Source organism: Carassius auratus, chromosome 32 (genome assembly GCF_003368295.1).
Source record: "Carassius auratus strain Wakin chromosome 32, ASM336829v1, whole genome shotgun sequence".
Lineage (NCBI taxonomy): Eukaryota > Metazoa > Chordata > Actinopteri > Cypriniformes > Cyprinidae > Carassius > Carassius auratus.
The window spans coordinates 14,972,904-14,989,278 of record NC_039274.1 but is presented as its reverse complement, the minus strand read 5'-3'; the positions used below and the strand labels follow the sequence as shown (position 1 = coordinate 14,989,278).

At 41.3% G+C, this 16,375-nt stretch overlaps 1 protein-coding gene across 1 annotated transcript in view; it reads left to right on the top strand.

The window, feature by feature from the left end:
- Positions 1–16,375, top strand: part of LOC113051687 (vacuolar protein sorting-associated protein 35-like) — a 31,537-nt gene that overhangs the window by 6,051 nt on the left and 9,111 nt on the right. The window contains exons 5-12 of the mRNA XM_026215644.1: positions 4,900–5,082; positions 5,345–5,558; positions 6,355–6,438; positions 6,601–6,710; positions 7,119–7,215; positions 7,308–7,456; positions 9,811–10,018; positions 15,963–16,118. Of these exons, the coding sequence (XP_026071429.1) occupies positions 4,900–5,082; positions 5,345–5,558; positions 6,355–6,438; positions 6,601–6,710; positions 7,119–7,215; positions 7,308–7,456; positions 9,811–10,018; positions 15,963–16,118 (1,201 nt within the window). The remainder of the gene's footprint in view (positions 1–4,899; positions 5,083–5,344; positions 5,559–6,354; positions 6,439–6,600; positions 6,711–7,118; positions 7,216–7,307; positions 7,457–9,810; positions 10,019–15,962; positions 16,119–16,375) is intronic.

Genomic DNA, 16,375 nt, shown 5'->3' with positions numbered 1-16,375 from the left:
CTGACGACACAGGTAACTGATCCCACACAAAATATAGCCTATTTCTTTATGAACATAATTTTTCAGGAATTGTTAAACATGAACATATTATTATCGGAAATGGATTTGAATATATTACAATGGATAATACAATTATGTTGTTAATATTGCTCTATAAATGAAAAGCTTAACTTACTGTCTGGGAAATAAAGCTTTATGTCTTTAAATCCGTACTGTATATAGTCATTTATTTCTCTGAATAAATTCAGATTTCAAAATGAGCAGTTTGTAGTTTATATATGTTGACGTCGTGTCCGTTTTAATGTTTATCATGTTCATGTTCGCTACTGGAATGAACGTTGCTTTTTAATAAGTAGGGGAAATTCACAATTGCACACTGGGGATTACCAATAAGGCGGCGCGGCGGCTTCACTTTAATGACGTCATGAGCAATCAAGTTTTATATTATAGATCAGTGATTTTAACCCATTTTGTGCTTTACATGGCTGCTGTAGTTGCTAATTTGCACTGCTCTTGATAAGTTGCATTGGTGATTATGTAATTGAAAACTGGTTGTTCTTTAATTTGATCACCTGCAGAAACTTCTGCTCCCATCTACACTTTCATGGGATTGCGCCATGCCCTGTTTAGAAAATCTAGCCCAGTAAGAACTGGAACAATTTCACTTTTGTGATTTTGTTGTATACTGGCTTTCAGAAAATCAGTCTTAAAAATAAGGACTTTGAGCAGTGTGGATTGGGAGAGAAAAAATGAGATGAGAGCGAGAGCACAGTTGAAAAGATTTTTGTCGAGCTCCTTTGTCGCCTGCTTATCTTTAATGAGGAAATGTGTGCTGTAACAGATTGATGGAGTGCATCTGTTTGACGAAAAAGTAAGCCATAAACAAGCAGAGCTTAAGTGAGGCAAGAAAGTGCAGCCACTGACAGTGTTTCTACCACATAACAGCTGTGGTTTTCTACAGAAATAAAGTGATTTCTGGGTTACTCCTTTGAGTGTGCCTTGTAATTATTGCCATAAGTTGTAAAATCAGGAGTTGGCTTTTATTGGGTGAGCCTGGGAGAGGCAGTGTCTTCTGGGGGGACTCAAGGCGCCTCGTTCAAATGCAGTGAAATGAGCACTCTAGTTCTGCCAGTGCCTCTCATTGAAGGAATTGTGCCTTTTTGGGTAACCTTTATTTGTTTTTTCTGAGCAGCTCATTGTAGTGTTTCTTTGCCTCCTCTCATTACAGTTGCTATCTTTCTATATGGGTTTCACCAGTCTCTCTCTTAAATTAAAGTCTCTTAACCTCTTAGAAACCAATACAGTTGATCTTCTTAAAAAGTCAAGCCACAAATGTTTATACAACAATAACATAGATAATATGAAAGGTCTGAAAATGTTTTGGGGAGTCCAAAGCCCCTTTCACACTGCAAGTTGGTCCCGTAAAATTGCCGAAACATCGCCTGCTTGCCTTTTGTGTGAACGCAAACACGTTCCAGGATAGATTCCGGGATTAATCCCATGTTGGGGACCTAGTAACATTGCCAGGTCCAGTCCCTGAACGAGCTCTGTGTGAACAAAAGCCAGAACTAATGCTGTAAAGGGTGTGTCGTAGTGATGACACACGTTATTGTGCGACCCTTTACCGGGTGTTTTGAAGGCAGTAGAGCCCGACCGATATGGATTTTTGGGGGCCGATGCCGATATTAACTCGAAAAGAGCCGATTTATAAGAGGATATTTTGATTTTGAAAATAAACTGGATATTAGACCCATTTCCTATATACTGCACTTACACAACATTCAATAGCAAAATATCTGCCTGTTCTATGTATTTGGGCTGTATAAACCATTTTCAAGAAGAGATTATGTAAAAAAAAGCCTTAGATTATAGTCTCAATGACTAAACAATTGCACATCAAAAGTATATATATTTTTAATGATAAAAAAACAGTCTGATTTTAAACATTTAACAATTTTACTTTCTTCCAGTTAATGCTGGTTTTAACAGTCTGTGTGTGTACTGTAAATAAATTATAATACTAAAGTTGAAGTATTTGCCGAAGTAGTCCCACACTTTGCTTTTAATAATATCACCATGTATCATTACTCATGTCATCATTAGAATTATAATAATAATAATAAACAGGGATCTCCTACATAGGCAACACTCCTACATTTTTTATTTGTCAAGCAATAGGTATTACCTATTACCTACTTCTATTTAACAATATTACAACATTTTCCTGTTATATCTTTAAAGCTGCTTTGAAACAATCTGTAAAAAAAAACAAAAAAAAAAAAAACTTGTTCAGCTCACATTTATTTACATGTCCCCTCTGCTTAATCATTTCTGACACACCTACTCGAAGTTGAATGGTTAACGTTAGTGTCATGAACACACCGCTGTCAATTTTGAGAAGAACCACCTTCAAACAAGTTAATAGCAAGCATTTAAGGGGCCTGCTAAAAAGGAAGCTATATTAGCGTTAGAATGACATAGGGCTGTAGCTATCGAATATTTTGGTAATCGAGTATTCTACCAAAAATTCCATCGATTAATCGAGTAATCGGATAAAATGTGTTTTTGCTTAATTAAAGTGCAATATTAATTATGCAATAGAAAATAAGACTCCTGGGCCTCTTAAAATGAACAACTAAGTTTCCTTTTTTAGAATTTTTTTTTATTTTTATTTTTTAAATGCATAGAATTAAATGCATACATGAAAAATAAACATTTAATTATCACCCATTGTTTCTGTCTGTACTTGTACTGTGAACAATGACAATAAAGTTGACAGATGAATTAAGTGCATTTAAGTGCCATTCAGTTGGGGTTTTAAATAAAGCTTTTTCTGAGATGCACATTAAACGCATAAAACTTTAATTTATCTTTTAATTATTGAAAATGTACTTAACGTTTTGGTAAACAAAGGGGATTTACTATAAAAAATAAAACATGGAAGAAATGTTGTGTAATTAAAACTTAAAAAAAAAGTTTTTAGTGATAGGCTTTTGTACATTCTGCTGAACAACAGTCTTTAACTGGACTTTTATTTTGATGGGTTGGCGTACCTGTACAGTTCTGTGTATGTGATTTGATGCTGCTTTTACTCAAATCAAACGGTCAAATGCTCATGAAGTGACTGTCTGCGCAGTTCTGGAGATGTTGTTCATGTGTTCTCGTGATTATTTAGTGAGACAGCAGACGCTGAATTCACCGCGAGCTTCATGCGCGCTTCTGTGTGTTTAATGAATGAAGAGGCACTTCTGCTCCATTCATTAACAGAGACATGCAGAACATGCAGGATTCATATTTAAAAAGACTATTCCGGCTTAATATTTACAGATATTCGTCCATATCGTGATTTGATGTAAGTGCAATTACCTATTTTTAATGAATTCATTCAATAACATAACAGCTGTTGTTTTTTCGAGGCACACTGTACATAACTTCTAGTCATTGACTACATGCGCCCCCCTGCCACAGTTACGCGGTCATTATGTGGGAAACACTGCAGATATATTTAGAATAAGTTAAACGCTAACGTTATAGTTTGACCTCTTATTAACGTTCGCACTCTTCCACTGATAAACATGGTATTAGCTCTGTGGCTAATCTAATATAGCAATGCATTAGCGGCTGTAAGTGATGTTACAGAATATTTATAAGTGATAATGATAGGACCGTTAGCTAGTACTACCACATCATTGTATATACAGTGTATGAACTAAATCATTTCACATGACGAACGACAGACTCACCGTCAAAACAGAAAAAAAATCTCCGTGGCTGGCTTGGCTGATCGCTTTCTTCGCTAGTGGATTTCTGGCGCTGTTGTCAACTCTGGAGCTGCAGAACTCCCTCTGTTGGGCAAACTATGCAACACTCATAACATGAGTGAAGCATGAGACTCCGTTTCTCATGTTTCATCGGCCGTTATAAACGCCGATGCCGATTTAAATGCAATAAGCTCATATCGGCCGGCCGATATATCGGTCGGGCTCTAGAAGGCAGATCATCATTCGCAACAAAAAAAATTTGAAAACTGTAAAGAAGCAGAGATCAGTTCCTCACTATCTGCGCTGAAGCTGAGATCGTTCGACAGTTTAAGTCAAAGTTAACATGCCTAATGTTTTCGACTCGTACATTAGACATCACATCCTGATGTCATGTGTCTTTACGGGACCTTTAAGGGTTGTGTGTGAAATCGGTTTAGCCTAAATAGCTCACCCTCTAAAATGGAGCATTGGAAAGCTTGATTACTTTTATTTAATATGTCTGTTTATGAGATGTTGTTACATGTTAATTAAATGTAAGTCACTATGAAGTAATTTAGTGGAAAACATTAATGTATGCAAATTATAACATTTTAACTACGGTTTGATTTCCTGTATAGAACGTTTCTAACATGTATACACACACACATATATTCCCAGCCTGATCACCACTCTTTCTTCTGAATGTAATGTGGTATTAACATTTTGTATTTCATTCCCCTAAACATGTTTGTTTCAGAATTATTATAAAGTAACTACATCCAATTGTTAATTAATCTTAACCAAAGTGTAGCTAAATAAATTGTTCAAATCCTCTGAAATCAGTCAAGGCTCGTGGAATAGAAAGTGTTGCTTTTGTGCCTTGCTGCTTTTGTGCCTGTGGAATTTGCATTAAGCCTGGCACATGTCTTTTATTTCACTTCAGTGTTTATATTGCTTATTTGCAAAAGATAAATCTTCTATGGTTCATGCTTTGAGTACATCCATCATTTTATAATGAGGCTTAATTAAATTGACTTTGAAGTTCTCTAATCTGACTTCAAGTACTTTAGTTATCTGGTACCTTCATTTTTTCCACTTGTTTGCAGTCATTGAGTCATATTGCTTGTTAAATTCTCTCTCTCTCTCTTTGGTTTCTAAGGTACCTACTGATAACTGTCGGAGTGGTGTACATTCGCTCTTTCCCCCAATCCCGCAAAGACATACTGAAGGACCTGGTGGAAATGTGCCGTGGTGTGCAGCATCCGCTCCGGGGCTTGTTCCTCAGGAACTACCTGCTGCAGTGTACACGCAACATCCTGCCTGATGATGGAGAGCAGGCTGAGTATGACACTCCGTATATAATGGCTGTGATTGCACCTCGAGTAGATCAAGAGTGTTGTGACTCACACTAAGCAATTTAAATGATGCCATAGCATAATCCTATGTGCTTAAATAGAGTTTAATCCATTGCTAGAAAAGGTCTGTTTTCCCCACGTTCAGTGCTTAGGCAGCACTTAGACAGCTCTTGTCAAAATGATTCACTACAAATGTCATTATCTACCAAAGATTGAATAACTACCAATGTGCTCTTCTATTTGGTTTAGGGAAGAGATGACCGGGGACATTAATGACTCCATTGACTTTGTACTGCTGAATTTTGCCGAGATGAATAAACTGTGGGTGCGAATGCAGCATCAGGGACACAGTAGGGACCGAGAAAAGAGAGAGAAGGAGAGGCAAGAGCTGCGTATCCTCGTAGGGACCAATCTGGTCCGATTGAGCCAGCTGGAAGGCGTCAATGTGGAGAAGTACAAACAGGTGCGTTTCAGTGCTCCAGTGTAGAGAAATCATCTTTCTCCAAAGCCCATAAATCTCTGTTAAAGGTTACGAAAGGGTGCAGTGAAATTAGATTTGACCTTGATTACCTGTTTATTTGTGGGAACCTCAAGTTAGCACTTAGCATAAATCACTGGGTAAAAGAGCCATTGATGGAACAACAACTGCGCAAGCGGTTACGACATCTTTTGGTAGTCCTCTGAAAGCTTTTTGTTAAAACACTCCACGTTCATGATCATGTGACGGGCTTAATATGTTTGCATTTGACTTCTGATTTCAAGCACCCATTCATATGTATAACAGTGGGCCTTGCAGGACAGGGCTTGCAGGACAGCTTTTCTGATGTACTTTAAGCTTTTTAACCAGAGCTAAACGATCATTTTAGCTTGATATGAACAGATCAAAATCCTGTGATTCATTCCTCCAGCAACAGCTCACAGACTTGTGTACCTTGGTCACATGACTTTTAAATGCCCACTTATTTTTAGAACCACAATTGAGAGGATTGGGAAAATGTTGCTGAATAAAAACATTATAAATGAACATTTTATCAAGTTATCCATATTATATTTGAATAGTTTGTAAAACAGACGAAAGTCATTCTCATTTTGAGCAATTTGTGAAGAAAAGCATTCAAAAGTTCTTCAGATATATTGGTTTCAAAGCCGCATATACTGTAGGCAGAAATGGGTAGAATTGTTCTGTGATTTGCAGTCGTCTTGTTTGCTAAAGGATTTGGCATCGAGGCATGCTGTAAATAAATGTGGACTCCCCACAGATCGTGTTGTCTGGGATCTTGGAGCAGGTGGTGAACTGTAGAGACTCTCTAGCACAGGAATACCTCATGGAGTGCATCATACAGGTACAGAAATACCCCAACTTCACTCCACATCCTGTTGTACCTGACCGGAGGAGTCTGTCTTTTAACATGCTTCCCATTTTACCCAATTATTTTAAGTAGTCGCTGTGGGCATGTTAAAAGTTAACTCCCTCACATTTTTGTCTTCACTTTCCTTTTCTGCAGGTCTTTCCGGATGAGTTCCACCTGCAGACACTGAACCCTTTCCTGCGCTCCTGTGCTGATTTGTGCCAAAACGTGAACGTCAAGAACATCATCATTGCCCTTATTGACAGGTGGATGTTGTTCCAGTGATTCACTGTTCTGCTCGGAGAAAGATCTGTTATTTACTTACTGTGTCTTTCTTTCAAATAAATGCCTCTTGGTTATATAATGTGAAGAAATGTTATTTACAATCTTTATTTTACAGTGCTTGTTACACGTTTCATGTATTTACTATAGTAATACATTATACATAATTGCATGTAACTAACACTAAAACTAACCCTATCCTGATCCTAACTATATCGCAATTTGCAAGTACATGTAGTTAATTAATATTAATCAGTACTTAAATGTATAATTACAGTGTAACAAGGACACTGTAAAATAAAGTGAACCTGAAAGAATTCATACATTTTAGCCGAACTTAACCTTTCAGAGTTGTATATTGAGTCTTATTCGATTGTGGTCTCATCCCACAGATTGGCCTTGTTTGCTCACAGAGAAGATGGACCTGGGATCCCTGCTGAAATCAAACTATTTGATATTTTCTCTCAGCAAGTGGCAACCGTCATACAGGTATAATATCACGTGGAGTCTTTATTTAATCTTATTCAAATCACTAACTCAAATATTTAATGTTGCTGTCTTTATTTTCTCTTTCTTGTCAGTCTCGTCAGGATATGCCATCTGAAGATGTTGTTTCGCTCCAAGTGTCTCTCATCAATCTGGCCATAAAGTGCTATCCTGAGCGTGTGGACTACGTGGATAAAGTGTTGGGAAGTACTGTGGAGATTTTCAACAAGCTCAACCTGGAGCAGTGAGTATTCGTTACAGTGTTTTTCTCACACCACTCGGCACATCAGAACATGGTCAAAGTAACACCCACACTCTTTAGCGCTGGAAGATCCTCAGGCTTTTACTTGCTGAGGGATTTGAGTGCTTGATTTCTGTATTCATCCTCATTTTGATATAAAGGAACGGTTACATCAGATCATGCTTATAATAACTACGAAACCTCTAAAACTAGAATGTTCCTAATCTATGATCCTAAACGATATTTTAGTTCAAATTCAATTTAGTTTTTGTTTAGATGACGTTTTAACCCTTAAGTCAAAGCCACCTCTTTTTTCTGGTCTAATAATTTAAATTATAGTTTGTGTGGAACCATATGTATGCATAGTTTAATAAATACAAAATTAATAAAAATACTGTAATTATTATGAAAGAAATCTGTTGTATTCCAGTGTAATTTTGTAGGCTAAATAGATATTCACCCCCTTTTGTCTTGAGCATCCAGTTGAACCTTGTTGGTCTTTCTGAGATGACATTCTGCTTTGACACTGGCAGTGTAGACGCACTCAAGCTTTTGCGCTGTGCCCACGTTTCAGTATCAACAGGGTGCAAGTCAGTGGGAGACTGACAAAACAGCATACCCAAGGCAAACAGAAAGTTTGAATATCGTCTGTGCATTGTGCTACAGGCAGAAATCTTGCAGGATTATTTAAAGGTTCCTCAAACAAGATTTGTTAAGAAATATTAATAGAATACAGTACACATTATTACAGTAAGCACTTATTATTATTTTTTTTAATCAAAGAAGAGCATGCAGATTAGGGCAGGGTAAAAAATGTTGTAGGGCTGTGCAATTAATCGCGTGAGATTTGTCGTGCGCATTTCGTCAGTAAAGCCGGTCCTGTGATTAGTAGTAAATCATCATCACCTGCTTTCAGATTGAGCTGATTTCACTACACAGAGCTGTAGTTCACTGACAGTTAGGCAACATCATAATCATAATCGCAGATGAATCGTATTCAATTTTGAACGCAATATCGCCTAGCTTGTCAGTGAGCTATATACTCTATGAACTATGCTCTGTGTAGTAAATGCAGCTCAATCTGAAAGAAGGTGATGGAGATTTATGTAAATTTCAAACAATAGATGCCGTTATGGCCCCGTTTTCTGGAGTGATCTCTGTTTCGTGGCGCGCCTCAGTTCAATAAAGGCAGCAGCGATCATCTCCTTCACATTAATACCAGTTTCAGCACAAAATAAACCTGAATAAACACCCAAAGGTAAGTTAAAAGAAAGAGTACAACTTTACAGTCTGTATCCTGTCTCATGTAATCCCACGATTGCGGTTTCATCCATGCAAAGACAACACATCAATATAACACCTTGTGAATACGTTACACAACGTCACATTTACTTAAAAAATAAAACATATTCAGTGACCATAAACTCATTAGTCAGCTAGAAAAGAGGAGAGGAGCATTTCGCTAAATATATGCACCATATTATGTATCCATTATAAAGTTTACTGTTCTCCAAAGTTTAATTTATATTTTTTGTGATAGCCACCATTGAAATGTTTATAAAAAAAAATATATATATATATATAAACTTCATTAAGTGTAATTTAAGCAGTTGTATAGCCTGAAAAATCAGTTGGTTTTAACCTTTATGGTAGTAGCCGACCAACTGACTCTCATGTATATTTTTCTGCATTAGTTAAGAGATTTTTTTTTCCTTGAGAAATTTTAGCATGTGTAACAGATATATATTCAAAATAATCGATATTGAGTCAAATTGGGAACCGAATCGCAAGCTTGTGAATGAGAATTGAATCAAATTGTGAACTTTGTGTCAAAACCCAGCCCTAAAACAGATACTACATTTAAATGTCCCTATGAAAATTGGTTCCTGTGCTGTCTTTGTTTGCATTTTCATCTTTTCCTCATGTGTTAAATAAATGTGATTGTTTTTTTTAGCTGACATCTAAAATCTTACCAGACACCTAGCAATGTTGAGGGTGGAAGGGAAGCCACATAGACATGATGACTCCCTGTTTACAATCACATTGAGTGAATGATCATAATAAGGGCTGATATTTGTGACTAGCAGCCACTTCAGCACTCAATGTGGTAATGATTTTTGGTGTCATACCTCAAATCTTACTATTTAAAATGATTGGAAGATCTGTAAATGCTGGTTTAGTTTTTATGGATGTATTGTTTCGCTGCCTTCAACATCTTGGTATAAATTTGGCCCATAGCTATACAAACGAGCTGCCTTTTAAAAAACACTAGGCCGCAGAAGTAATGTTACATCATTACAACATCAGTATAGCTGCTGTTTGTGACTGTTTGATTTCTTTCATGTCTTTTTGTGCAGCATTTCCACCAGCAGTGCAGTGTCAAAGGAGTTGACCAGGCTGCTAAAGATTCCCGTGGACACGTACAATAACATCCTCACCGTTCTCCAGCTCAAGCATTTTCCACCACTGTTCGAGTACTTCGATTATGAGTCACGCAAAAGTATGAGCTGCTACGTGCTGAGCAACATTCTGGACTACAACACCACCATAGTGGCCCAAGATCAGGTTTATATCATATACAGTACTGAATGGTCAGGCTGATGATGTTTTTGCATGTCTCCAATGATTTCCCAGTACAGTGGAAAGTTTGAGAGGAATTAAATCTCACTTTACAGTAAATTAAACTGAATGTAAATGCCATATTAAGGTATGGGGACAGCGGGGGATCTTTTTTTCCCTTCTTGGGCCTGAAATGGAACAATTTTGGTCAGTATTGATAATTTAAACAATATTTTGCTAAATGGTTTTTTGTGCTGAAACCATAGCTGGTCTAGGCCTGTCATGGATAATATTTAGGGCAGATTGGGATGCAGGGAAAGCGTTCATCTGAATGGACCGTTGAATCACTGGCTCACTTGATTCGTTCAAAATGTATATATGTATATGTGTGTGAGAATATATATAATATATACATAATTTCATTTCAATTTAGTTTGTTGAAGTATTAAAATAACTCAAATGAAATAAAACTAAAACATAATAACCTATGCATACATAATTTAATTAAAATGAAAATAATAAATACAAATAATACAAATGAAACCGCATTAGTTTACAGTAATCCTAAAAAACAAATACTGCTAAAAAAAACAACTTGCATATAGTAAGAATAAAAACCTTAAGTAGTAGGAAAGAGGAAAAATAAAAATTCCATCCATCATCTTCCGCTTATCCGGGGCCGGGTCGCGGGGGCAACAGTCTAAGCAGAGACGCCCAGACTTCCCTCTCCCTAGCCACTTCCTCCAGCTCTTCCGGGGGGACCCCGAGGCTGTCCCAGGCCAGCCGGGAGACATAGTCCCTCCAGCGTGTCCTAGGTCTTCCCCGGGGCCTCCTCCCGGTGAGACGTGCCTGGAACACCTCCCTGGGAAGGCGTCAAGAAGGCATCCGAAATAGATGCCCGAGCCACCTCAGCTGGCTCCTCTCGATGTGGAGGAGCAACGGCTCTACTCTGAGCTCCTCCCGAGTGACCGAGCTTCTCACCCTATCTCTAAGGGAGCGCCCAGCCACCCGACGGACAAAAAAGTTCATTTCGGCCGCCTGTATCCGGGATCTTGTCCTTTCGGTCATGACCCACAGCTCATGACCATAGGTGAGAGTAGGAACGTAGATTGACCGGTAAATCGAGAGCTTTGCCTTACAGCTCAGCTCCTTCTTCACCACGACAGACCGGTACAGCGACCGCATTACTGCAGAAGCTGCACCGATCCGTCTGTCAATCTCACGTTCCATCCTTCCCTCACTCGTGAACAAGACTCCAAGATACCTGAACTCCTCCACTTGAGGCAGGAACTCTCCACCAACCTGAAGTGGGCAATCCACCCTTTTCCGACTGAGAACCATGGCCTCGGACTTGGAGGTGCTGATTCTCATCCCAGCCGATTCACACTCGGCTGCAAACCGTCCCAATGCACACTGAAGGTCCTGGTCTGAGGATGCCAACACGACAACATCATCCGCAAAAAGCAGCGACGAAATCGTATGGTCCCCAAACCGGACACTCTCCGGCCCTTGGCTGCGCCTAGAAATTCTGTCCATAAAAATTATGAACAGAACCGGTGACAAAGGGCAGCCCTGCCGGAGTCCAACATGCACCGGGAACAGGTCTGACTTACTGCCGGCAATGCGAACCAAGCTCTTGCTCCGGTCGTACAGGGACCGAACAGCCCTAAGTAGGGAGCCGCCGACCCCATACTCCCGGAGCACCCTCCACAGGATGTCGCGAGGAACACGGTCGAATGCCTTCTCCAAGTCCACAAAACACATGTGGACTGGTTGGGCAAACTCCCATGAACCCTCCAGCACCCTGGAAAGGGTATAGAGCTGGTCCAGTGTTCCACGACCGGGACGAAAACCACACTGTTCCTCCTGGATCCGAGGTTCCACTATCGGCCGAATTCTCCTCTCCAGTACCCTGGCATAGACTTTCCCAGGGAGGCTGAGAAGTGTGATTCCCCCTATAGTTGGAACACACTCTCCGGTCCCCCTTCTTGAAAAGAGGGACCACCACCCCGGTCTGCCAGTCCAGAGGTACTGTCCCCAACCGCCATGCGATGTTGCAGAGGCGTGCCAGCCAAGACAGCCCCACAACATCCAGAGACTTGAGGTACTCGGGGCGGATCTCGTCCACCCCCAGTGCCTTGCCACCGAGGAGCTTTTTAACTACCTCGATGACTTCAGCCCGGGTGATGGACGAGTGCTCCTCCGAGTCCCCAGCCACTGCTTCCTCAACGAAACACAAGTCGGATTGAGAAGATCCTCGAAGTATTCCTTCAACCGCCCGACGATATCCCCAGTTGAGGTCAACAGGTGCCCATCTCTACTGTAAACAGTGTTGGTAGGGCACTGCTTCCCCCTCCTGAGGCGTCGAACAGTTTGCCAGAATCTCTTCAAGGCCAACCGATAGTCCTTCTCCATGGCCTCACCGAACTCCTCCCAGGCCCGAGTTTTTGCCTCCACGACTACCCGGGCTGCAGTCCGCTTGGCCTGCCGGTACCTGTCAGCTGCCTCCGGAGTCCCACAAGCCATCCAGGCCCGATAGGACTCCTCCTTCAGCTTGACAGCATCCCTTACTTCCGGTGTCAACCACCGGGTTCGGGGATTGCCGCCTCGACAGGCACCGGAGACCTTACGGCCACAGCTCCGAGCAGCCGCAGCGACAATGGAGGTGGAGAACATGGTCCACTCGGACTCAATATCTCCAGACTCCCTCGGGATCCGGTCGAAGCTCTGCCGGAGGTGGGAGTTGAAGATCTCTCTGACAGGGGGCTCGGCCAAACGTTCCCAACAGACCCTCACAGTACGTTTGGGTCTGCCGAGTCTGTCCAGCTTCCTCCCCCGCCATCGGATCCAACTCACCACCAGGTGGTGATCAGTTGACAGCTCCGCCCCTCTCTTCACCCGAGTGTCCAAGACATATGGCCGAAGGTCTGATGACACGACCACAAAGTCGATCATCGACCTCCGGCCAAGGGTGTCCTGGTGCCACGTGCACTGGTGGACACCCTTATGCTTGAACATGGTGTTCGTTATGGACAAACCGTGGTTAGCACAGAAATCCAATAACAGAACACTGCTCGGGTTCAGGTCAGGGGGGCCGTTCCTCCCAATCACGCCCCTCCAGGTGTCACTGTCACTGCCCACGTGAGCGTTGAAGTCCCCCAGTAGAACGACGGAGTTTCCAGTCGGAGCACTTTCCAGCACCCCTCCCAGAGACTCCAAGAAGGCCGGGTAGTCCGCACTGCCGTTCGGCCCGTAGGCACAAACGACAGTGAGAGACCTATCCCCGACTCGAAGGCGCAGGGAAGCGACCCTCTCGTTCACCGGGGTAAACTCCAACACATGGCAGCTGAGCTGGGGGGCTATTAGCAAACCCACTCCAGCCCTCCGCCTCTCACCATGGGCAACTCCAGAGTGGTAGAGAGTCCAGCCTCTCTCAAGAAGTGTGGTTCCAGAGCCCAAGCTGTGCGTTGAGGTGAGCCCGACTATCTCTAGTTGGTACCTCTCGACCTCCCGCACAAGCTCAGGCTCCTTCCCCGCCAACGAGGTGACATTCCACGTCCCTAAAGCCAGATTCCGTGTCCAGAGATCGGGTCGTCGGGGGTCTCGCCTTCGACTGTCGCCCGATCCTCTATGCACCGGCCCCTTACGCTCCCTCCTGCAGGTGGTGAGCCCACAGGAGGGCGGCCCCACGTCACTCCTTCGGGCTAAGCCCGGCCGGACCCCATGGGGGAAGGCCCGGCCACCAGGTGCTCGCATATGAGCCCCAACCCCGGGCCTGGCTCCAGGGTGGGGCCCCGGCTGCGCCATGCCGGGCGACGTCACGGTCCTTGATTTTAATTTTGCCATAAGGGGTTTTATGAACTGTTCTTAGTCTGGCCCGTCACCAAGGACCTGTTTGCCTTGGGATACCCTACCAGGAGCATATAGCCCCAGACAACATAGCTCCCAGGATCATTCGGGTACTCAAACCTCTTCACCACGATAAGGTGACAGTTCAAGGAGAGGAAAAACTACCTATTACTTATTTTAATGGCATTGTATTTTTATTTTGAATGTATGAATATGAAACCAATATTTGAGTCGTTTGCTTCTCCAATAGCAGTTGATTGACAGGTTCAGGTGGCCTATTGTCGGTTTCCTCCTTTATTACACTGTGTCCCATGGGTTTAGAGCACCGCACAGGTTTTCAATTGCTTTTGGATTTTAATGCCATTTGACACAAGCCCAGGGGTATACTCTGCCTGTTTTTCAAAGGTGCATTGTCAATTCTCAGCTATGATTTAGTCCGCTCTGACCATCGCCCTGAGGGAGGGGTGTATTGATATTCCTTGTGTTTCGGAGAATGTTGAAGCTCCTCTGGCCTTTTCTGAGGAGTGTACCAAAAAGCACCATCTTGCCTCTCACCCACTCATTTTGTGAGCAGTTGAAAGAGAGCACTGAATACATAACCCTCAAGGAACCATTTGAAGCCATTTAAATCTGTTTGCTGTAGAGCAGTGGTTCCCAAACTTTTCCATTCCACGACCCACCTAGACAAGTGTAATCTATTTCACGACCCACCAAAATATTTGAGAAAAAAACAAAACGTTGACATTATGCCTAATCTTACTTAAAGTTTGATGACAGAAATTAAGTATTTAAGAAAAATAACCATTTTATTTTAGAGTACACCTGAAAATTTTCACTACTAATGTTTAAGTTTTAATTTGTTTACAGACGTTAAAATATGTAGTGTCCATATAAACGTGAAACAGGCTCACTCCAGTGAACTGTAATCTGCTCTGCTGGGTTTTGCCACAGAAAATGCATTCATGATCCTTCCGTGTATCTCGACGAGAAGGGACACTCTAAAACGCTTAACATGGTCTAATGTACTAAGACAGTGATATTACCAGACCAAACTCACTAAAAATCATACTAATAAAGTATACTATTTACAAAAAATAAGATGAGCCCTGAATATGTCCCAGCGAGAACGGAGCACAAATCCTTTTTTTTTTTTCAGAAAAGCATAAGAAGCAATGCAAAACTATCTAAAACAGTTTGCAGATAAAAATAATTGTGAAATAGGTAAAAAATAATAATAAACAGATGTCTCATTTAAAAAAAAAAACTGGATGACATTTAGTTCAGGCAGAAATTTATTTTTGCGATGGTTAAATAAATGTTCAGCAATATCTTCAAAAGATTTCTGAACTTTGGCAAATTTTCTCTAAACAGAGATGATACGTCAAGGAAATATTGCAAACTTTTGTACATTTTGTTATGTGGAAATGTTTAAATCTTGTAGTGTTACAAGTACCCCTGCGTTTGTGCCCGCTCACACTGTACATGTGAAATGCTTTTTACAAACTGCTTCCCGAACGAGAAAAGTGCAGGGTTCAAAGAGATGATAGAAATGAATGAACATGGCCTACCTGAAACCTTTTCATAAATAACATTTGAAATTTCTGGTGTATCTCATGCATAATGTAGTGCATTGAAGTGAGCAAGTTTTTTCTCTTTTAATAATGCGTACCGATTGACCCTTTTAATGACGTTGCTCCGAGACCTTCACTGTTATTACAACTGAATTATCCAGCTCTGTTAAAGCAGTAGAAGTTATATGATTTCAGTTTGAGTAAAGTGTTTACATGACATTTTAAAAAGACACTTTTTTGCATTAGTCCGACTGAAATCTACATTTTAAAGTGCACCAAGTGTTTTCACTTCGCACCGTCAGCAGCTTTCTTATAGTTGTTACTCCACATTAAGATTGATAGGAGAAAGTATTTTAAAATAAAAAACATGCCTGCCTTTATAATACATCTAATCATATTTACATACTGTCATCTGAATTCAGATGTCTTTACAGATTCACTTTTGGTGTATTTTAGGACCACCTAATAGTATTCTATTTGCCCTCTGCTTTCCAGACATGATGGCTCTTTTCATGGCTCTTTCCTTGCAGGTTGACGCGATCCTGAACCTGGTGTCTACACTGATCCAGGACCAGCCAGATCAGCCTGCTGAGGATCCTGACCCAGAGGACTTTGCGGAGGAACAGAGCCTAGTTGGCCGCTTCATTCATCTGCTACATTCAGACGACCCTGACCAGCAGTATCTGGTACACGTTCTTTCCTCTCCTGACCCTCTCCTTTCAACATATGAGAGAGCAAAGCTTTGTTACACTCCCCTCAGAGAAATCTATAAAATGCACTGTAGTTAAACTGCTCTTTATTTGTGGGGGAAGCACACCATGTTTCTTTGATCATTTCACAAGCACTGGATCCTAAGGAGAAATAATGCCCTTGTCAGTCATTTGTTAATGTTCTAACAACATCATGATTGTTTGACATCAGCCAGAATTGGTCTAATTAGCTC